This window comes from Prionailurus bengalensis, chromosome A2 (assembly GCF_016509475.1).
Source record: "Prionailurus bengalensis isolate Pbe53 chromosome A2, Fcat_Pben_1.1_paternal_pri, whole genome shotgun sequence".
In the NCBI taxonomy this organism is placed as follows: domain Eukaryota; kingdom Metazoa; phylum Chordata; class Mammalia; order Carnivora; family Felidae; genus Prionailurus; species Prionailurus bengalensis.
Genome location: NC_057348.1, coordinates 110,579,698 through 110,603,392, shown reverse-complemented (window position 1 = coordinate 110,603,392; position 23,695 = coordinate 110,579,698). Strand labels below are relative to the sequence as shown.

Genomic DNA, 23,695 nt, shown 5'->3' with positions numbered 1-23,695 from the left:
TATCAATTACCAAGATCTGAATTAAACTTACAGTGTAAGTAAGCTAAGAGATCAGTTCTCTAATGTGAAATTGTACATTTTATTTTACATAAAATTTTTTGGGTTCAATAAGAGTTCGTTATATCAGAACAACTAGCAAAGTCTTATACCTCCTTTTTATATACTGAAATTTTTATCTCATCTACTTAAATCAGCAACTTAATTAATGAATCATAATTTTATAATATCTTTTATAGCTATATCTTTCATATTATTGCAATAAAGCCAGAAACATAGATGATATTATTTACAGGCATTGTAATTTATTATTAAGTTATTTATAATATACATTCACCTATTTTTCCACACCTATGGCCAATCTATATACTCATTGTACTTATAACACTTGACTGTTTTTCACAAACCATCCTTTAGACCCAATTTTCATGAAATGTTAAAAAGTGCTATATATCTTTTGGAGGAATTTTATAAAATTTAGATTTCTTAGCTTTAAAAAAGTTCTAGTTATCTTCTTAATAATAGAGTCATTCTTGCAAAGTAAAAAAAAATAGAGTGTATGTATATGTGTGTGTATAAAATGCCATTTTCCTTGGAAGGGTCAACAATGAGGAGCCCTGTTTATGAGCCATATTAACACCAAAGAGAGCTTAGCAATGTCTGTTTCTAAAAATAAATTCTGTGTGTCTCTTGTTGTCATCATCAACCAGAGTCTTCTGTGCTCTGTGACAGAAAGCATCAAGACTGCCTCTTTGCCTTTCCACAAGCATTATACATCAATATCCAAAGTTCTCCCTTTTCTGTCAAGGTGGCAGAGATAAAAAGAATTCTGCAATCACCCTAAGCAGACATTTAAACATTATTGCCCCTTAAGCAGACAGTTATCATGTTGTTTTGGCAGCAGGAAGGAATCTGTGGTTTCACTTGAATGTTATTCTTCTTTATTTAAACTACTAGAAATAACCCAAAAATGACAGAATGCTCTTTCTATAAATAATCATTCCAGTGTAGAGTTATATTAGGAGGTAACTCAGATGGCATGATAACGCCTAACAAGCTAATCTTAGACCTGCAATGCCATAAGATAGAAATACCGAGGCTAAGAATAACTGACCCAAAGGAGTCAGCCTGCTAAAGAGAGCCACAGACATGTGGGCATCTGCAGATTTTAATGCATTTAATGATCTTCTGAAAGCTTCTTTCGCCTGGAAGGCAATAAATTATGTTGGTCATTAATATGACAATCAATAATGCCTCCACGATGTATTCCATAAAGATAGCTCAAGATTCTCATAGCCAATAAGATTATAAAAATTAGTTGATGAGAACCAAGGAGCTGACTCCTGAATAATTGCATTAGTATCTAACTGGTGAATTCAATGTACAAATTTAACTCAAGATAAAGTAAAATGTAATACCATGTTGGTACACACAAACATCACCATCCAGTTTTCGCCTAAAAAGTCCACATTGGGCCCAAATTGGATGAATACAGATTCAAAATAGGCAGAGTAAAATTTTATTAGCTAGATTATTCTTTTGGCTTAAGAATTTGACATAGCATGTTGAGATAAGGATTTGAGTGGAGATACAGACTTTAGTGAACCTCCCCCCTGCCGAACTCATTTCTAGGTAAGGAATGAAGTAGATATAATTCAAACATTTTGGTCAAAAAATACTGAAGCCCATGGAGCTAACATTTGAAGGAAAAAAAAAAAAAGATCTCCGGCTAAATTACATTAGTTATAATGCGCTATTTTGCAGTGGTGCAAACCTTACATGTATGACTTATAAGACGTACCGTGAGCACTGGCAAACAACATGCCAAATGCACTGAGGATACTGGTTCTGTCCACAGTGTGTACTCATTACTCTGCATATCATCAGTCTCATGGAATTCTAGAGGTTGGCTTGAGTTGTCTCAGCCCTGGACAGTGTTCACTTCCTCCAATATCATTATCAAGCCCTGGGAATGTGAAGTAAGGCTCCTCCAACCAAGCCTTTCACCATAGTTGCCTATTTGTGCCTTAAACCTCCCAGGACTAAGAAGTATGCCTAGACATTTATCTATATAGCTGATTCAATATTTTTAGCCCCAGATATGAAACACATTATCCTATGCAAAATATTTTTCTCTTTGAGAAAAAGTGGCAGAGAGATGGTAAACAAGAACAGAGACATGGTAAACAAACCAAGTTCAAACCTGACCCTGCTGGTTCCTACCCATGATCACCATAAGTAAGTTCCTCTGAACCTGTTTCCATATCTGCAAAATACGAATCCTGCTCTAAGTAGTGCATACCTCTCCAAACTGCAAGGAAGATTAAAAGATGAAACAATGCCTGGTACAGAAAAAGCCTCTGAAACAGTAGCTTATTACATTAATAAGAAGAATGACAATGTTAAAAAAATGATGAAAACATATGGCTCCAAACACTGACCTCCTAAGTTGAGACTAAACAATTAGATCAGAGTAGAATGTGGTAGAAAAATCATGAAAATGATAACTGATTGTGATATTTTTAAATCTAAAATGAGTGGTGTCTGATGTAAAAGGCACATTCAAAATATACAACTGAATTTCATTTGTAAGCAGATTTAAAAAGCACCCTCAAAGAAAGAGAGAGGCAAACCAAGAAACAGGCTTTACTATAAAGAACTGAAGGTTACCGGAGGGGAGGTGGGTGGGGGATGGGTTAAATAGGTGATGGGGATTAAGTGCACTTGTTGTGAGAGGGTCCTATGTAAGTATTGAATCACCAAATTGCACACCTGCAATGAATACTACACTGTGTATTAATAAACTAGAATTTAAATAAAAAAATTTTAGAAAGCACCATCAAGAGTAAAATTTGAATCATGTTCTATTCACCAACAGCTTTTCTAATTCACCCTACATGAGGTTCCCTGAGAACTTTTTGGGTAAACACGTTTTCACTAAAATGAGAACTTCCAGGCCACAATGTGCAATTTAATGGAAATTCAGTGAAATTTTCTTGGGTTTTTTGTTTGTTTGTTTTTAATTTCAACTTTTAAAATTTAAAAATATTTTAACCTACTTTGGATATGTGTCATGTCTTTGACACCCACCAAAAGTCACCTCAAATAATTGAAAAAAAGCATCCACAGGGCTAAAATTGTGTCAATACTGAATATAAATTATAAATAAAATGTTTCAATACAAGCAGTAGGCCATGAGGGGAAGAAGTAAAAAAAAATGAAGTTCTGGGGTTTTTCCAACCTTATCAACATGCAAAGAGCTTAATCATAAGTAAATGACTAGTTACAGTCTGTGGTTTGGTAAATTTCCTTCTTCCTTAAATGTAGTTTTCATTGGATTTAATTATTGGGTATTTAAAAAACACCATATATAATAAAAGGCCCATCCCTTATTTGACTAAGGAAAATTTAACATTAAAATAATGAACGGAACTGATACTCTTCTAAAACACAAGAATTACTCAGTTTTGTTTTCACGAACCAGAGCATCACAGAGTAACCCTAAACATAATGTTCTCTGATAATATGTAAAACGTGGGGCAGTTAGTATTGCAAAAACTCTTGTTTAAGTTAAAGTTGTTTTCTGCAAGTGACTTAGTGGGGGAAGAATAGAACTAGTAGACCCAAGGTATTTTCTCATCCCTTCATCTCCAGATTGTCAGCTCCCAAAATTAGAAAAGGGAGAATTGCCCATAGTAAGGACACCATGCATCCAAGCCAACCACTGGCACTTTATCTTCCTTTCAAGAATGGGACAGACCATAGCACTGCCACTCTGATTTGAAGCACATGCCAAAATATCTTTGAATTTCATCTACTGAAAGCTTATTTTTAAAGTCATTTTCATGGGCTTTTATTCCAATTAAATTGTTTTCAAAGTATTCCAATTCAGAAAAAAATTGTTAAAATGCAGTTACTATTCCAGATTGTTAAAATTGTTCATTACTCTGAAAATGTAATAATTATAACAACATACTGGCAAAGAAATTGCATTTTGAATATTTTAAAAATAATCCTCCTTCAGTGTAAAGAAAAGTTTATACATTAAATAAATTTCTCTTAATATTTTCTGTATCCCTCAAAGCCAGCATTAAAGGAATACTTTACTCAAATTTATAATAAATGTTTGTAATGCACTAGTTTACAATGTTGATTTTCCTCTTCTCTAAAAAGCGATTTACAACCCTACAGAGATCCAGTGTTCTTCCATAACTATTCTTTTTAGGGTTCCTTCTAACAACAATACTAAGAAAGGTTTCCTATTCAATACTAGTAAAAAAATGTATCAGTGTCAAAATGGATGTAAAAATCTTCATGAAAATGAAGTAACACCCACGATTCAATTGAAAAAAATTACATGGTCTGCTTCCTTCATTTAATTGTTTATATTTTGAGAAATACAACCTGAAGAAAAGTACCAAGAAGAAAATTCCAACCACCAACATACACACTGTAGCAAATACTGCTGGTGCCTAGCTAACATGCATTCCTTACCCTCCCTTCCTTCTTCCTAATACAAACTAAACGTTCAGCTGCAGCACCCACTCTCCCAGGCTCAGTATGACTGTAAGGAGCTATCATGGTGGTCCTGTCCTTCTTTGTTCCTGGGTAGATGCTGCTTTTCTGGCCAATAAATTATGAAAGACAATTTGCTGGAGAAATGTTGGGTAAAACTTCCCTAAAGAAAACATCCAAGGAAGCAAAGTATCTCTTCTATGTCTCCAGACTTTGTCGGGCATAAATAGACACAATGCCTGGATCTGCCACATTCAACTACTGCTTTGTTGAGGAAACAGACCTGTGAAGAAGATACAACTCTAAGGCCAACAGAGGGAAGCGGTATGAATGACCTGATTCTTTTTGACATTATTGACCACCTAGTGCTGTCAACTACCCTGCAATTTTAACTAAGTGATAAATTTCCTTGTTGTCACTTTGAGTAGGATTTTCTGTTACTCGGAGCAGAACACAATCAATTTACCTACTACTTGGATTAAACACCATTAATATTCTGGCGCAGTAGATTTGTGTGCGGTCTGTAAGAAACACTTGTTAGAAGATATGCGCATATCGTAAAAATTCATACAAAGTGAAAAAGTATGATGATAAAAACAAAAGTCCCCCCACCCCCTGGCCCCAGCAACCAGCCCACCACTACACACACAAAACTGTCCATGATTTCTTTCAACCTATGTGTGAATCCTTCTGGGAGATGGATGGATGGACAAAATACACTTTCATAAAAGTGAGATCATATCACTGATGTTATTTTTATTTAAAAAACACTAAATGATTTTATCAGGATTAAAAACTGCAACTGAAGGGACTATCAACATACTAAATGATTCCTTCCTCTATGAGGTTCTATTTCCAAGAAGATCTTTCTAAGGTTAAATTACTTTACAAAATCAGTGTTTGGAGTCCTTTTCTTTTACCCCTGTGTTTCCATTTTAAGCAGCAGGGAGTCTGTCCCTGCCCAGAAAGAAGCTATCAGCAGTTTCACATTTTACTCTATCTCACCTTTCTCTAATGCCTCATATTGGTTATGTTTATGAATGTTGCCCTACTTTATAAAATTTGCTTTCTATCCTGTAACCACAATCTCGTATTTGTTTAAATAGATTCACGGTTTGCCCCATTTATCTGCCTATGCTTTTCCTACTTCTGTATTTCACTTTTTATTCATCTCTTCATTGTGTGGGTTTCATTGGAAGCTGCCTTGTTCATGTTTGGGAATTTCTGACTTGCCTACCCATTTTCTCTATATTTTAATAACTCTTGCCTGAATGGACCATTGGGTTACACTTCTTTTTGAACTTCAAAGATTTTTCTTCGTTATTTTTTGTCACTGAATGTTGGATATGCTTGATACTTCTTGAGTCCCATACATTCCCTTCCTCCCCACCTTCCCCCCACCATATACCTTTGCTTTACCTGCATGAACTCCTGAAGAATTTTTATTATTTGAAAATCAATAGCCCAGTTAGAATATGACTCTGTGATGAGCATTTGCAGCAAACTATCCTTAAAATATGAGAGTTCTTTCAGTCTACAGATTTATTTATTTTTTTTCTTTTCCAATGCAATAATCTTTCTTCTTTTTCACAAAATTATCCTCTGTTTCAATGTTTTAGAATATCAACTTCAGGGATATAAATAATCTTTTTGTTTTATTTCCTTTGTGTTTCTTATTAATTGACTTTCCAATTGCTTGAATCCATTTTCCTTTTTCATTCCCTACAGTGGTCTTAAACCTTTCCCCTTTGTTGGTAAAGAGTTTCACTGGTGTCTGTTCTGCTTCCTGCTATTTCTAATGAATATTTTTGTTCTGTAATTATCATGCTTTTTCATTTTCATTTGTTTCCCAAGATCTAAAATATCCTTTTCTCTTGTGCTATTGTTTACCATCTCATCTTTGAGTTCCTGTTTTATGGAATTTATGTTCTTATTAAGATGCCTCATTTGTGAGGAAAAATTATTAGATAATTCCATGGATTCAGTAAAAATATGTTTTCTCCTGGTGGAATATCTAAGGTTAGACGGGGAAGGGTATTTCATGAAAAAGAATTATGGATCATTTTCCTAACTTAGAGTGTTGCCCTGAAGCCTTCATTTCTCCAGAGACAGTGTTCGTTCACCTTCCTCCATTTCACTAGTTTCTTTTCCAGAGTCATTTCTACTATTTCTCATGCACAAGAAATAATAACAACAACAACAGCTAAGGATATCCACTCAGTTTGCTTCTCTTCAAATATGGCAATGTTAGTGAGAATTTTGAGACAGTAGTCATTTTGTCAGTAAAATTCTAAGGGGGCCTAGGATGCAGGGCCTGTTAGGTTTCTCTGTCTTGATCAAAATCCCCATTTCCCTTTTTTCCTTGTCTATTAGCTTCCAAGATAGCTTAGGTCATATCACTTTCTGTACTCACTTAATGCTGAACACTGTGTCTGTGTGTGCATGCATGTGTGCATGCATACATGTGTGTGTGTGTGTGTGTGTGTGTGTGTAGGGCGAGTGTTGGCCAGGTTATACAATTTTAGAGTCACTTCATTATCTATCAGTGGCAAAAAATTATGTCGTACATCATTTTCAAATTTCTCATCTTCAAAATCAAAATCCTCAGTTTTAAATCTCAATTTGGGGGGCACCTGGGTGGCTCAGTTGGTTGAGCATGTGACTCTTGATTTTGGCTCAGGGTCATGCGATCCAACACTGTGTCGGGTTCCATGCTGAGCATGGAGCCTGCTTAAGATTCTCAATCTCAATCTCTCTCTCTCTCTCTCTCTCTCTCTCCCCCTCCCTCCCCCCTCTGCCCCTCCCCCACTCATATACATGCAACTCTCTAAATAAAAATAATAGATAAGTAAATAAACAAATATTCAGAATTGGGATTTATTTCAGTGTTCTGAGGGGTTTTATTGAATTTTCTTACTTAACAGACATAACAATTATTCCACTGGTGTAATCCACAGAGATATAAAATATTCATTCTTGTCCTTATTCTCAATGGGCCTATTTATAACTAGCTTTCTGATCACTACCTATCAAATATTCAAATTGATAACAGCCTTGTAAGTGAAGATAACTTGAGTTAGAGAATGGCAAAACAGTAATTATGGGAAATACCAGAAGTGATTCTTGACATGACAGGAGCATTTCACAGACTTACATTTTCATAATTAGATTCTGCTTTCCAAGTAGACATAAATGGCTACTGAATCTAAAATGTTCCTTTCCCCTCGACAATGCACACCAAAGGGAAAAAAAAAAAGATTCTGAAAGGGTGAAGATATGTTTTCCATAAAAGAAATTCAGGATTTAGATTTAAATGCTTTTCTTTTATACCCTAAAATAAGAATACATAGTAAAAATATGAGTTTTCCTTATTTTAAATGTATTTTACATTAATGCTGTATAAACTCTAGGAAATTCTTTTATAGTAATTGTTCCAATATTGTCTGGACAGCTCTGCTGTCCAACATGTTAAGCAAGATGCCTGGCAACAGGAGAACACCCCAAATTATGCCAGCTACTGCTGAGTGACCTGAGTCAATATTTGTACATGCTTCACTTTCTGCCACAGTTATCACTTATATTGGCCCACACAAGCCACAAAAGTAGAGACTGACCTAGCACAATGTGTCACTCATAATGAATTCCAAGATTCAATATTACAGAGCATTTTAACTGAAAACACATTAGCAGATTATACTGTAGAACCTAGTTCTCCCTAAAATGTCTTGCCTAGCTAGATCAATATTAGAAAAAAATGGAACCATATAAAACACTTGCAATTCAACGGTATATAAAGAACTCTGAAGAAAACTCACCTTTATCAATGCGTAGTATGGAGCTTAACTTTTAAAACAGCAAATGGGAACTTCAAAGCAATAGGTAACAATAAAACAAAGCTTTTTAAAACAATCTCAAGAAATACTTTGTTGTGGTTTCACTGTTCAATTATACATTCTGCAAATTCTTTGCCTTTGATTACTATGTAATGAGACACTTTACAGAACACATGTACATGTACACATGCATGCGCGCGCACACACACACACACACACACACACACACACACACACACAAACTACTCTGATTTACAGTCACAATTTACACAAGGAGATGACTAGTTCTTACCAGAACAGGAAAACCAAAAAAAGTAACTGACGTATAAGATAACTAAAGAAAACTTACTCTTAAAACAAAATATCATTGTTCTATGTGACATACAATTGAACTCAGCTGGCTTGTTCAGCAAGATAGAGCATGGTATGGAAGAGCCAGAAGCCCAGGTTCTTTCACTAAAAATAGTTATAATAATAGGGAGTCTGCATTTCAATAACATGTTGTTACATTTGAACCTCAAAAAGAATGCCCAGAGGTAAGCATGAGGACATCATTATTGTTCAGGTTACAGATGAGTAACCAGTTATCCAAATGGCTAAGAGCCGGAACACAGAGCTCTTGACTCCTCCAACAGTGTTGTCTCCACCACTTTGCACTACTACCAAATAATCTCTTTCAGATCCAACGACTCCATCCATTCCTATGCCTATCAATCATAGACCCATGCCACTGGTCCGAAAGGGAGTGAAATGAAATTTGCAGATAAATTAAGACAAATACACCTCTAACTTGTCAATTAACTTAAAGGAAAACCCTACTGAAATGGGTCACCAGGATCACCATTGTCTCCTCCTACCCCTTCATCAGTGTTACTTAAAGTTTGCTGCAACCTTAGGATTGCTGGGAAGATAGTAAAAATTCCAATATCCAGGCTAGTTCCCATACCAGTTAAATCAGAAACTCTGGGGGTGTAACCAAGGCATCGGTGTTTTGTAAAATATTCTTGATGACTCCAAGTTTGAGAGCCAGGGCCTCAGAGGAAGTGCACAATAAAGACTGGGGGAACTAAAGTTAAGGCCATATTACATTAAACAACATCAAATGTTATACAACATGGTAGAATGGATGCAAATGATTTTATGTTTCAAATTTGAAAAATTAACAGAACTTGGAGTTTCCTTATTTATATCAGACAGGTTTGAGAGTTGATGTCAATCTACATCACCTTTCACTTAAGAGCTGGTTCTTACAGGATGTTTCCTGTAGAACTGACAACTGCACGGACAGTCTCAAGCACTTCCCTGCTGGAAAATATTGTTGCTTTCATGTCAGGAAAATGACAGTCTCGACTGAAAATCGGAGTAAAGTTACATATGATTATCAAGGACACCGAAAACAGGCTTGCAAACACCTGTAGCCTGTGGCAAGAGATTCAATGTCAGCGGCCAGTCGCTGCTTCAAAGGCACAGCTTTGTCTCTACCGTGTGAAAGAAACATGAAACTCCTAACACAGAGGTGAGGACTAAACAGAAAAAGTGTAGTACTGAAAAGATACCCGATATAGTGATTGTTTAAAAGTTGATCCATATTTAAAAAATAAAACACTAAATTAAGTGACCAGTTCCATTGGAGACACACCAGCTGACCCCTCCCCAAGCTCTTGTCAACTTTAAAGCCACAAAGATAATAAACCATATTAAAATCCTAGTACGTTTGCTTCAGATAAGCAGACGCTACTAGTTAAAATAATTCTTGCCACTTAAGTGTCAACACCTCAAATTACACAAGATCGATCTCTTATTCTGAGCCCACCAAAAAACTGGATCAAGAGAAGTATCTTAAAATCATCACAACTAACGGAGGTTTAAAGATAACTTGCTTCAAACATAGGTGCGTAAATGGGAAGGTGTTCAGCACTGAAACAGACATCATGCCAACCTGTGGAATATTTCTTTCACATCTAGCTCTAGCAAGTAAACGCTGTTCTACGTTGCATTCTTTTCATGGAAATCTATGTGGTGATCTATAATTATGATCAAGCCCACATAGGAACTTAGAAGATGTGAGGGAGAACTTTAAGCCAATTTAGACTGAAACATTCAGAGGACGGAAACAAACCCCCCCCCCCCCAAGCTTTAGGAACTGTCTGTAGGATTAAATATGAAGAGCAGCAATTATAAGTAAGTGTTATCATGTGGAGAGTCTGCTCTTTTAACAAACAGAAATTGATAAAGCTGACAAGTTTCGTCTCCTCAGCACACCTTCTTGACGGCACAAGCACATACAGAGAGAAACCAGAAATTAGACTCTGTTACTGTTATTCTTTAAAGGGTTGCACCTGCATGTAACACCTTTATGTGTGCGCTATGCCATCCATCTGCCTGACAATTCTAGACTCTCCAAATGTTTTTAAAGAAAATTAAAATAAGCATCTGCTAATAATAATTTTATTCCATCCTGAATACTTTCGTTTTGGGCTGCTGAGAAAAAGCCACATTAAAACTACCTTTGTAACTCCTAGCAAACACATTTCAGAAGGTACGTCTATAAATAGATGTGCTTCTGTATGCACACTGTAAATATAAAATCATCCGGCTAGCGGAGGCTGCTATTTAAACTGAAGCCCCAGGATGAACTTACCTGATTTTTAAAGTCCCATTAGAATAGCTTGCAATCAGTACAGATCTCCGTTTTCTACTTGCAGAGTAAGGCAAAGCACCCCCAACTACATTTTACTTATCTCAGTCCCATCCTTCATCAGAAGCTTTGAGATTTCATTCAGAAGCTGTTGTCCCTAAATGCTGAATATGCACAGAAACGGTAATGGAAGGGATCTAAGTTAAACCCTACAGACGCACCAAGAAAATAGCAACATCAACACCAAAAAGCAGCAATTCCTTGAGAGGTGCTTTTTCTTAGCTGCATTTCCCAAGTCTGCCTCCTTTCACACATAAAATGTCTCAGTTATGGAAGAGGATCTTACCTGAGCTGATCATACTGTGCATTCTCTGCTGAGCCAAGAGCTGCTCTCGTCCAGCCACCCCATCTGAAGAAAAACACGAGTCACTCTCGTAAATTGTCTGCAGCATATTCCAATCACTCTTACTTCAGCTACATGAAAGATTCATCGCTGCTCAGTGCACGGGCCCCAGGAGCTACCCTCCCTGGTCCTCCCTCCTCCCCGAGGAGAGAAGAGGCAGCAGCCGACCAACTTCCACAATGATTCCCTTTCTGTTAAGGTGGACATACACTTTTCAAAATATCTGGACACTTTTCCTGTGTTACCAACCTGTGTACAAAGCAGAAAGGACCAAGTCGATGCTATGGCTGTCTGGAGTTTAGGTTATCCCGGAAACTAAAAGCAGGTGGGGAATAGGAATGTGCTTCGGGGTTATTGCTTTGTCAGAATAAGTAGAAAAATATTAACTGTACCCACGAGAAAAAGAAACTGATTAAACCTGGCTTATAGTTCTTCAGGCTGCTAGAGTTGCGTTGCAAGAACCCTCAGTCCTGCAAGTGGCTTCAGCCGGTGCCCTTCTATCTGTTTGTGTGCGTCTCTTCCCCCTCTCTGGTCTCTCTCAGCTCAAGTTGGCTAAAGCTAGTGATAATCCATTTGCATATGAATCAACAACGGCAGGGCCCACAGGCACAGAAATAGAACAATGGTCGGCCTGAGCCAAAAATAGGTCAAGCATGGCCGAGTGATTGGAGCCAGCATTAATGCATTTAAAAATACCCCAGCAAACCCAGCTGTCCAGCCTCTATCTTTCAAACCATAATTCTCGATTGCAGGGCCTTAAAAGCAATTAACTCTTTCCTCCCTCCCAGCTTGCTTTACACACTGTATTTCCATACTGGCGATTTGTTTCCAAAGAAAGAAAGGCAAAAAAAAAAAAAAAAAATTAAGAATCATAATTCTAAGAGGGCAAATGCACATACATTTAATTTCATTTTATTTTTATAGTATGTGTTTTTGGAAGAGAGAAGAGAGAAGTGCAGAGCTCTGTATTGGTTCTAAAATAATACTGGAAGCTTTTGCTCATAATGTGGTTTCTGCCTCACCCACGCACAGCAATCCTGGTGTTCTATTTTTGTTGCCTGTTTCTCTGGCTACACTGCAGTTGGCTGTAGCACTAGAAGCTTTTCTGCCTTCTAGTTTCAAGACTGACAGGAGATTTAGTAGAGGTAGTTTCAGAAAACAAGCACACCCCAGAATAAAATGTTTATGAAGAACTAGGTTGATTTTTTACTTGCCATTTATGCAAGGCAATTGTCCATTTCATAAATCCTAATGTGAGCTTGGTATCACCTATCAATTTTACTGCATCTAGTTTCTATTGTATCTAAATTAAAAAGAAAACATAGCTTAGGTCTGAAAATGTTGCCTCTATTTCAGCCCCTCAGGCTAAATTCAATGTGGAAAAGAAAAAGGAAAAGAAAGTGTTGATGCTGTCTAATGGATGGATGCAGAACGACCAAATATATATGCACCTGTAGTTCAACCAATAAATATGGTCAGTCTTCAACTAGGAATATTCTGCATTCATTGCTACCTGAAACACAGACCTCAATTTTTGGAAGAAATGGCATTTAGAGTAGTTGATAGGCTCCCAGACCAACACACATTTTGAAATTCACCTGTAGAGTAAATGAATTATAACATATACTACTAAACATTCTATAGTCTCTGAGGTACACTTATAACATCATTTCTGTATGAGAAATAAATTCTGCATCACAAACTGGGTTGTACCATCTAGCCATTCATAAGGGCACACCCAAAAGTGATAATCCACTAGTCCTGGGAACTCTTCTTCCTTTTCTAAACTAGGTCAGTAAGGAAAATGTAATTCTTACAGCATTAGTAGCAACAGAGAAGGAAAGGGAAAAAGCAGAGTGTTTTAAGGTTCCTAGAACAACTGGTGGAGGAAGGATCTTGGTCAACCACAGAGTGTGGGGCAGGGGAAAGAGAACAAGGAGACATAGGGTTTTGGTGGAAGGGAGGAAGCATGTGAAGTCATTAGGCAGATAACACACTGCTGAAAACAACGGTACTGAATTTTCCTTCTTTCATAGATTAACTCCTACTTCTTGCAAAATTATGTTTGGACACATAAGTAACAAGATTTTTAAAAAATTTATTCCAAAGCACATTGGACTTAAACTAAAATGAGAAAATCTTATTTTCCTGTCACTGGAAAAAAAAATATCTAATTCCATTTGATATTACAACTAAACTTTCACTCAGTCAAGAAATCAATATATAAAATTCAAGAGATGGAAATATTGTGGAGCTGGCAAATTACCTCAGGGATGATGTAACCAAGCGTAGCATTTTAGACCTGGGAGGAAGTTTAGAATTTGCCTACAGTGGTGTTCAAACTCTCTGTGCCTCAGGATGCCATGGGACCCTGGAATTGACTTACAGTGCTTTCTCCAGAAAAGATTCTTCCCTGAACCAGGGCAACCTCACTTTTATTTGTTTATACTGGAATATGTAAGAGTTCTTTTGAACAACAGCTTTGTACATTAAGAAGAAAACAGCTGAGGGGCATCTGCGTAGCTCAGTCTGTTCCTTAAGCTTCTGACTCAATTTCAGCTCAGATCATGATTTCACAGTTTGTGGGATGGAGCCCCATGTTGGGATCTGCACCTACAGTGTGGAGCCTGCTTGGGACACATACACTGTCTCTCTCTCTCTCCCTCCCTCCCTCCCTCCCTCTCCCTCCCTCCTTCTCCCTCCTGCTCTCTGCCACTCCTCCTACCCACACTCACGTGCGTGTAAATGCACACGAGCAAGTGTGCTACTCTGTCTCAAAAGAATCTTTTTTAAAAAAGAAGAAAATAGTTGAAATCCGATAGTGTTGAGTACAAACAAGCTCCCTATTTTACAAAGTAAGAATTAAGGTGTGCTGAATGTTACTAAGGCTATAAAAGTACTTGTTAATGATATTATGACTAAAGAGACATGCCTTGTATCTAGCAGGTGGTCTCCCATCATATTCCCCAGTCTGGCATTCTGTCCCTTTTCAAGTGATGCAAATAATTACCTGAGATCTTCAAAATAAATTTTAGAATGATCTAGTGATGAAAAACGGAACCACCAATTGTTTCAGAGTGGTTTTGAACAGAATAGGCAAAACAGTGATAAACATGTAAGAGGGATGACAAAATCCTACTAATGCCATAATACATATCTTTTGTCATTTCAGATTTAAGTGACCCCTTCAAATTGCAATTGACAAAAACAGTTGCTGAGCTTTTATCATCAAGAAAAGTAAAACTCCAAGAGTGAGTTAGTAATTATCCTATTTCTCAGAGGTTCTAGGAAAAGGCATACCACATAAAATAGTGTAATGTGTCTTCTTCATGTTGACCAAGTTATTTCACTTGAGATTTTATCCCCACATGCTTTCAGTATTTTGTTTGTTTGTTTGTTTGTTTTGTTTTGTTTTTACCATTAATAGTCTTCCCTTTTACCTCTTGACAATGAAAAGTTACTTTAGGGTGAAAAGACATTAGACACATCATAAAATAGGTATCGCTTGTTTCCCAGAGGAAAAATAAGCATCATTAAAATCACCAGGAAGTATACTGATTACCATAGTTCCATTAACCAACAACTTAAATATTAAGAATGTTGTGTAAATTCCTCTCACATCATCTCAACAATGTCAGTAAAGAAATGTCAGTAAGTTTCTTTTTATGCATTTATAAAATCAATTTTACTGATGGGAAAAAAACTATTAAATTTTGTATTATAAAAACCATAACAAGCTAATACAAATGCTAGGCTAGAATAAATAGGCATTAAAAAAATCTCAATATAATGAATGTTAACTCAATTTAATAAAAACGTTGGAAATTGATCTAAAAATCATTTTACATTCATTTTACACTCATTCAATAAATGTTAATATTATCTACTGATGGAAATGAAACCACTGTCTAATTATTTAAGTGGTTATTTTAAACAGAATATGCAAAACTAGTGATAAATTAATAGGAGGGATACCAAAATGTCATTCAAAAGAAATTATGATAATTCCAATTATTTTTATGCAGGTATACAGACAACACAAAAAGATGTATAAAAATCTATATGGCATCAAAATATTTCCTAAAATATCCTTGGACCCATAGCTCACATTGATCTTTTCTCAAATCAGTCCTACTGGAAAGAAGCAAAGAAGGTAATATAGCCTGATTTATTCTAAAACACTAAGGTAACCTCTGCTCATCTGTAATCAAACACAGACTTTTCATGTAGCACCAAATCCTATGATTCTGAAATCTAGACAAAGTATTTCACTTTGCCTGAAATATTAATTCTGTTTTACAGGAAATCTACAAAATTACTCACCAACACCTGGATCTCCTCACTCATTTTCTGACTGGCTCATGTTGCTTTTTCACCCATCCTTACGTTTCTCAAACTATTGTCACAGCAATAAAGTTATACGTACTTGTCTGTAAGTAGTAGACTTGGTTCACCTAGACTCCCAACGAACAGGCAATAGAGTAAAGGGTACTAATTTTTATTTGGAATTAAGTAGTCTATTTATCTGATTTTTCTATCTCTTAGAGAAACATTGCCAATTGTTATTAAATAGTGGATGTTCAATTTACAAGTGATTCCTTTCCATTGAAACAACCTAATTGGTTACCAAATGGTCTTCAGATAAGGAAATCTTGCCTGGACCCAAGAACAGGTAAAGGGTATCAGAAAACACATCAGCAATGAAATTCCAGGGAGGCTGTTTTATATGAAAACAAAACAACATCAACAAAAGCTCTAGAACTGTTGGCCTTGATTTGATTGATAATAATTTCTTCTCTAACTTTTCCCTTCAGATGGGACATGTTGATCCATGATTTATTCTATTTCTAGGGGATTTCAGAGCATCAAGGTCACCTGGGAACTTGTTAGAAATGCAATTTATGGGGTACTTCCTATCCTAGAAGTACTAAATCACAATCTCTGGGAGGAATCTGTATTTTATAAGACCTTCAACTGATGCACGATAAAGTGTGACAATCAGTAGAGAAGATCAACCTTTCCAAATCAACGATTAGATGGCTAAAATATATAAATGGAATAAGTATCTTTTTTGGGTCCAATTTTAAACAAGCCAGTATTATTAGAGAATAATTTATTTTAAATGAAAATAATTAAACTATGTAAGAGACTGAAGAAGGCAATTAATATTCAAAGTAGAAAGAGGAGGATCGTCCAAAAAAGTATCTCTTAACTGGCAGATGAGCCCAGCATTTTACATTTAAGATGATAGGGATGTGTGCACTGCTTTTCTTCACTAAGACAGGTTGTTCCAGGTTCTCTTCTTATGAGTATTTGTCAGTTCCACATCAGTCTTTCTGTGCAGAGCTCAGAGCAGCCAGTCCAGGAGAAGAAAGCAGTATGATATCATATTCAACATGTACTATTTCATCATTATTCATTTTTGCCATAGTGTCTTATTAAAATCTCAATAATTAACTTCAAATCAATAATAAACCACAATTTTATAAAGCTATATGCATGTATGAAAAATAATCTTTTGTTGAAATCAAATGAAATGTAATTGCACTTTCATTTTTGCATTTATTTCCTTGTCTTGTGGACAGAATAACCAGTGAAAAGGGTCAGACAACAGACTGCAACAGAAATGATCTCACGTGGATTCCTTAATGTAATGATCATCATTGAGTAGTTTGAGTAAACAAAGTTTTCAAATATCTTCCTTTTGGAGTATTTTAATGATATTGGCACTAGGAAATTAACATAAAAATGCATTTGTAGTTACACTTTATAGTACTGGATCTAATAACTGTAGTGATGGCAAAGTTTCTAGAAAAGTCTGATTATCAATTGCATTGGCTCACGTCTACATGTTCTATTTTTAATTGGTAAATTCCATTGATTATACCATTCTGACTCAACGTTCTCAAAGAAATATAGGTTTAGATTCAACCTTCCCTCCCTGCAAGTCACTTAAGAAACAACACAGTAGTTTTTACACTTTGTATTATGGTACTGTAAACTTATTTCACATAGAAAAACTATTTCATATGTACGAATAGGCTCAATGTAAATATAAGTACGCATCAACCATTAATCTTTTCTTTTGCTTTAAGTGGCACGTAATGGCTCATGCTGATAATCAAAGATCATTTTCTTAACAGCATCAGCTTTGAAATACAAACCAACCTGGACTAACCTATCCCATGTTTACTAAAGTAAGTATGTATAAGATATTTACAAGACAAACTTTTAATAGAAATCTTAGTTTCAAGACAAAATATTATTTCTGGCTACAAGGCTATGAAAATCAAAATTCTGGAAGAATTCCAGTTAAGTAAAATTAGCTTTCTGATCTTCACTATTTGGTATGATTCAAAAATTTAATTTTATATTATTCTACAAAGTAGGTGTTCATATGTAGTCACACGTTTAATAGTTATCATCTTATAAATAAATGGGATTCTGATCATCAAAAATCAATAGTGATATGTAGCACCTGGAAGAATACTATATTTGAGAGCTGTGATAAGACTGATTTCCACATGCTAATATAAGTTCACCAGACATCAAAAAATCAACCCAGAAATGTCATTTCTTGCCACAAAGGTCAAGCTGATATTTACCATAGCAAACCACTACCTATCACCATGTTAAATCAAGAGAATGCCAGAATGCTTGCCACTGAAAATAGCAGCAACATTTTTTATATTGCAATTATATTCTGACTTCATAAATGATCTAATTGGATGTCAACTACCATATTTAAGAAACAGCAAATGCCCAAGCACTTATTTTTTTTGCCTTATCAAAAATATTTATAGCAGTGGTGTATAACTAAAGTATACACATTTGCAATTAGCGGTATCACTAAGTTTATTAGATGTCCATGGGTAAGGAATCTTTCCTGTTTCAGGATGGTTTACTTTAACAGAATTCTTTCAGTTAGCATTTGTCTGATAGATATTTTTCCACTCCTTTGTTTTCACCCTTTGCATCCTTTAAGAATAACTTTTATAGACAATATATACCTGGATGGTTTTTTTCCTTTCATCCCATAGAAAAGTCTCACATTTGGTAACTTCATGGAAGGAGATAGTGGCCCTTGCTTGTTCATCATCTTCTCAAGAGCAAAAAAAGTAGTAAATCCACCTCATCTTTCAAAAGCCTGCACATATACATTACTTCCTTGGCAAAGCCTTCCCTGATCTGAGCAGTCATGAATGACAAGACCTAACTCTGTCCTTACGTATATCATAACAAGAGTCTTTGGATATTTCAACAATTTGGTTACATATCTGTTTCCCATGCTAGGCGTCAACAAGTCAAGAACAGATCTGTCATTCATCTATGTGCCTATTTCACACTGCCTAGCAAATAGTAAGCACTCTATATGATATGTGAATCTATGTAAATATACATATGTTTGATTTTTATACACTTTCATTCATGCTTGTTTTCACAGATAAATGTCAGGCAAACAATTTCCATCGTCTGCATCAGCCATTCGTATTCCACCCTTTCCCAAATGTATCTCCAGAGTTAGTTTTTCTCTCTCAAAAGGGTTATCTCACACACCCAATTCCAACATCATCCTGGTCAGATAAGTATGATGATTATGTTACATACAGTACTTTTCAGGACAATACTGTAACCATTCATAAGCTTTGTATCATCAATATAAAACACAAGAGATGGTAAATTCTATCATGCTTTATTTTCCTAGGATTAAGCACAGGAAATTAAAAAATTCAAGATTCTAGAGAATTTACTTAAAACCTTCCCATTTCTACACTGAAACTATTTTTACTAAAAAGGAGTTTTGAACATTTTAACAATTGTTCCTATGCTCTTGAGGCTCTCCTGGACTCTTATAATGGCCAGCCTGGCTCCAGGAAACAGTGACATGACTCTTCTGAAAACATCAAAGCTCTAATCAAAAAAGTTCCACTTTATATTCTCATTGACATAGAGAATTCCCTTTCAGTTTTAAAGAGCTCCTACATTGTCTAAGTCTTTAGAAGGAGGGGCCTTATGTTCACATGTTTTTTAAATCAAAAAGAGATATATTCTGGAAAATGTGCAAACTTCAGTGTCAGATATGAATTTACACTTGATTCATGAAAACCAGCGAATATCTTTCATATGAAGGGCAACTACATTACCTTCTAAATAATGTGGCTTATTCGATGGAGACAGGCCTCTGGATTCAGACAGAATTTGACTTGAATCCCCCCTCTCATTTAGTAGCCAGTTATAAGTTGGATAGCTTGTATAAGTTACTTAACCATTCTTAGTCATAATTCCCTCATTTTAAAAATATTAACCTCAGCTTCACAGTCACTTATGGAGCTTCAAAGCATTGAGATAAAGACCTTGAGAGGAAATGGGGTAAGAAAAAGGTTCAAAGAGAACAAGTCGTCTACAATTACCATCTGGACAAGACAGTGACTATATTTGCAGGGGCTTTTATATATAAACCTTTAACCAAGATTTGATCTTTATTTTATCTGTATTTAGTGTTGCAGATGAGTTGTAAATCCAGCTGAAAGAGGAATGCCCTTTAAGAACTTCCTCTGATACGAAGCTCCAAGTATAAAATTAAGTGTTAGTTAAAAGGAGGACCTTCACATAGCAGCTAGTAGTGTTTTCTGCCAAGCAAGATTGGTTTATATGATCAAATTAATATTTGCTGAATAATGTATTAAAAATGTTTTGTGGGGGCACTTGGGTGGCTCAGTCAGGCAAGCCTCTGACTCTTGACTTGGGCTCAGGTCATGATTTCATGATTTGTGAGACTGAGCCTCATGTCAGAGCCTGCTTTTCTCTCTCTCCCTCTCTCTCTTAAAATAAATAAACTTTTAAAAAATCCTCCTGTTGGGGCGCCTGGGTGGCGCAATCGGTTAAGCGTCGAACTTCAGCCAGGTCACGATCTCGCGGTCCGTGAGTTCAAGCTCCGCGTCAGGCTCTGGGCTGATGGCTCGGAGCCTGGAGCCTGTTTCCGATTCTGTGTCTCCCTCTCTCTCTGCCCCTCCCCCGTTCATGCTCTGTCTCTCTCTGTCCCAAAAATAAATAAACGTTGAAAAAAAAATTTTATAAAAAAATCCTCCTGTTTTAAAAAAAAGTACTTTATGAATGCCATCTATGGAGCTTAAAAAGTAAGAAAAAATATACACACATCATGTCTGACAAGAAACACATACCACAATGCTATATAATTAATATATGCTGAATGTGGTCCAATACTATGTCATACTTTTCGAAGCCCATGGGAGAAGAAAATACTCACGTTGTCAACTTTGTATTTCTCTGGTTGATATTCTTCCCAAAGCATTCATAGAAACATTCACCGTGTCTTTCTTCAACTTCACCCGTCTCATCCCTGCACCCTTTGCCTATTATTTCATATTCTGTTCCTGCTACCCTGCCCAATACATATGGAACCAAAAAGGGAAGGGAATATCTATTTCCCCAAATTGTATCAACTTAATAAGGACTAAGAAATCATGGTTATAAAATAAACATGGTAAAAAAATGAAAAAAATTGACATGTGCTTTGCAAGGTTGCTTTAATATTTAGAAATATGAATATAAAATTTCCACCATTATGGCAAGAACATAATAGGTATTCAGTACTCTTAAGTTATTATTATAGCACACTATTAATACACACATCAAGAAGTGAATAAGCGAGGGCCTATTTCGATTTCTGTATTCTGAACTAAGATAATAGCTATTTCTCAAAATCAGCTATAATATTAGAAAACAGAATATAAAAGAAAAATTCGAAGGGAAAATTTTTATCACTCTCCAGGCTGATAAACACACCATGTGTATTCAGCAAGTCACTGATTCCTAATTGAATAATAAGAAATGGAAATAATGAGCAAGAGGGGAGTAGTATGTCCCAGCCTATTTGCAAAGCTTACTTTGTGAGGTCTAATCAGATATTTTAATAGGAGACACAAAGATTAATAGCAACACTCACATGTGTGCCATTTAATCACAACCTAGGAGTATCACCAATCCACAATGCATTCCCCCCCAGCTAATGACTTCATTCCAGATGGCAGGGACTCTATTTAAAATCAATAAGCTAACATTAGTTATTTCACCTGAAGCTATAACAACCTGTTTTTGTTTTCTTTTTTGTAATGAAGTGAAGACTGCTGTCTTCTTATTTTGGCTCTATCTGAAGGAAATTCTCAGCAGTACTTCCTGTAAGTAGCAGAGACCCCTTGGAAGCCAAATTCACTTATTTTAAATTCAGGACTTCACCTGGATTAAAATTTAGTAATTTTTGATTATTTAAATCATGAATAATTATGTATTGACTTGATGGAACACAATGCTAGTTGAGGGAAACTAAAGTCTAGGAGTAATTAACATTCCAAAGGCTAAATGGTAAGAAATTCTCAAGTACGGGCTAATGTTGTTCCCTTTATAAGCTAGGGAGAAGGCATTAGTAAAAAATGACAGTTAAAACTCTCAAGCATTTCATTTTATTCAAAATATATAGTTGAACTTGAACAACATAGGTTTGGACTTAATGTGTCCACTCATACATTGATTTTTTTCAGATAAATATAGTACTGTGAATTTATTTTCTCCTTATGATTTTTAAATAATATTTTCTTTCCGTAGCTTACTTTATTCTAAGAATATAGGATATAATATATATGACATACAATATGTTACATAAAATATGTGTTTTTAAAAATTTTTTTAATGTTTATTTTTGACAGAGACAGCATGAATGGGGGAGGAGCAGAGAGAGAGGGAGACAAAGGATCTGAAGCAGGCTCTGTACTGACAGCAGAGAGTCTGATGAAGGGTTTGAACTCAGGAACCCTGAGATCAAGACTTGAGCAGAAGTCAGATGCTCAACTGAGTGAGTCACCCAGGCACCCCTTACATAAAATATGCTTTAATCGACTGTTTATGTTTTCAGGAAGTCAGTAGTAAGGCTATTAGTAGTTAAGTCTGGGGGGGAGTAAAAAGTTATATATGGATTTTTGACTGTACAGGTGATTGGCATCCTAACTCCCAAGTTGCTCAACGGTCAAGAGTACTTCACTCGAGACAGGATCAACCACACATAGAGCATATCATGAAAAAAAATTTTTTTAAGCCAATATGAGGGATGAGAAATGAGAACCAATAATTATTGTCAAGGTCTATGCTAACATGGCCACCTTCGTATATCACAATATAACATGACTCATATTGTTAATATCCAGTCATTAGGGTAAACCTAAAGTAGTATTTTCACTATTTCCAAATGAATTATGTATGGATTATCATAACATTTCAAGAATGTTAGAATCATTAAATATAGAGTATACTGGTTGTCAGACATCCAAACGTATATGATTCAAAACAGTTGACAAGAAAATGCAAGATTAAAATGGCACTAAAAAATTTGAATCTGTGCCATTGGGTATAATGTACAGACAGTCACGATATCTGATCAGTTTTTCAAATAATAAAATCTATTAACTTGGAACATAATAACCAATGTAGCATTGTTCTCAGGAAATCAGACAGAAAATACAGAAAGAATTTGATTTGTAAAAAAATTAAATGATTTTATTAAAAAAAATTTCTCCAGAAATTGCTATGTACATCCAGGAACAATTTTAATTTTCCAGAATAAAGTTTCTTAATGTGGTGGTGAACTGAATGAGAAGACACAGTCCATACCCTGCCCATTCTTCATTCCAAAAGCACTCTTCCCAGGATTTTCCTATGATCACAGCAATGATGTCTACCAACACAACCCATAAATCAAAACTCGTCCACTATCAAACAGTCTTTTTTGGGTTCACTCTTCTTGTTTTGTTTTTTGTTGTCTTTGTTTCTGCCTTGCCTCATTTTTCATTAGGCTCTTTAGAACCACTGTATCCCTACTGTATTTCACTGCTTTTTAAAATGTCTAGTTGCTTAAAATGATGTCTCCCTCATTCCAGCAATTACTGCCTAGTCTTGGGGACAGGTATTCACACACCAGCCTCTGGCGCTTCTGTTTTCTCACATACAAATCAGAAGTTAATTTTCTTCCTGCCCCAAACCTAAGTATATATTACTTAACCATTAATATCCATGCTTTCCCTGCCTCTTTTATCTTTCTTTGTAGTATATATCAAATACATGATTCAGTGTCATTTTCTTTGACTAATGTTCTTACTGCAAAAGTAAGCAGTAGCAAAAGTAATCCATTTGACCAATTCCTTAAAAGATACATTAGCCTTGTTCTGTTTTTAATTATAAGAGTTTCCTACATTAATACAACAATTATTGTTTCCTTTGACAACACTGTCCTTTCAAAGG

General features: G+C 35.7%; 1 protein-coding gene across 8 annotated transcripts in view; it reads right to left on the bottom strand.

The window, feature by feature from the left end:
* HDAC9 (histone deacetylase 9) overlaps positions 1–23,695 on the bottom strand; it is a 939,997-nt gene that overhangs the window by 532,720 nt on the left and 383,582 nt on the right. For all 8 annotated transcript variants that reach the window (XM_043589049.1, XM_043589043.1, XM_043589047.1 and 5 more), the window contains exon 3: positions 11,330–11,392. In XM_043589049.1, coding sequence (XP_043444984.1) covers positions 11,330–11,392 — 63 coding nt within the window. The remainder of the gene's footprint in view (positions 1–11,329; positions 11,393–23,695) is intronic.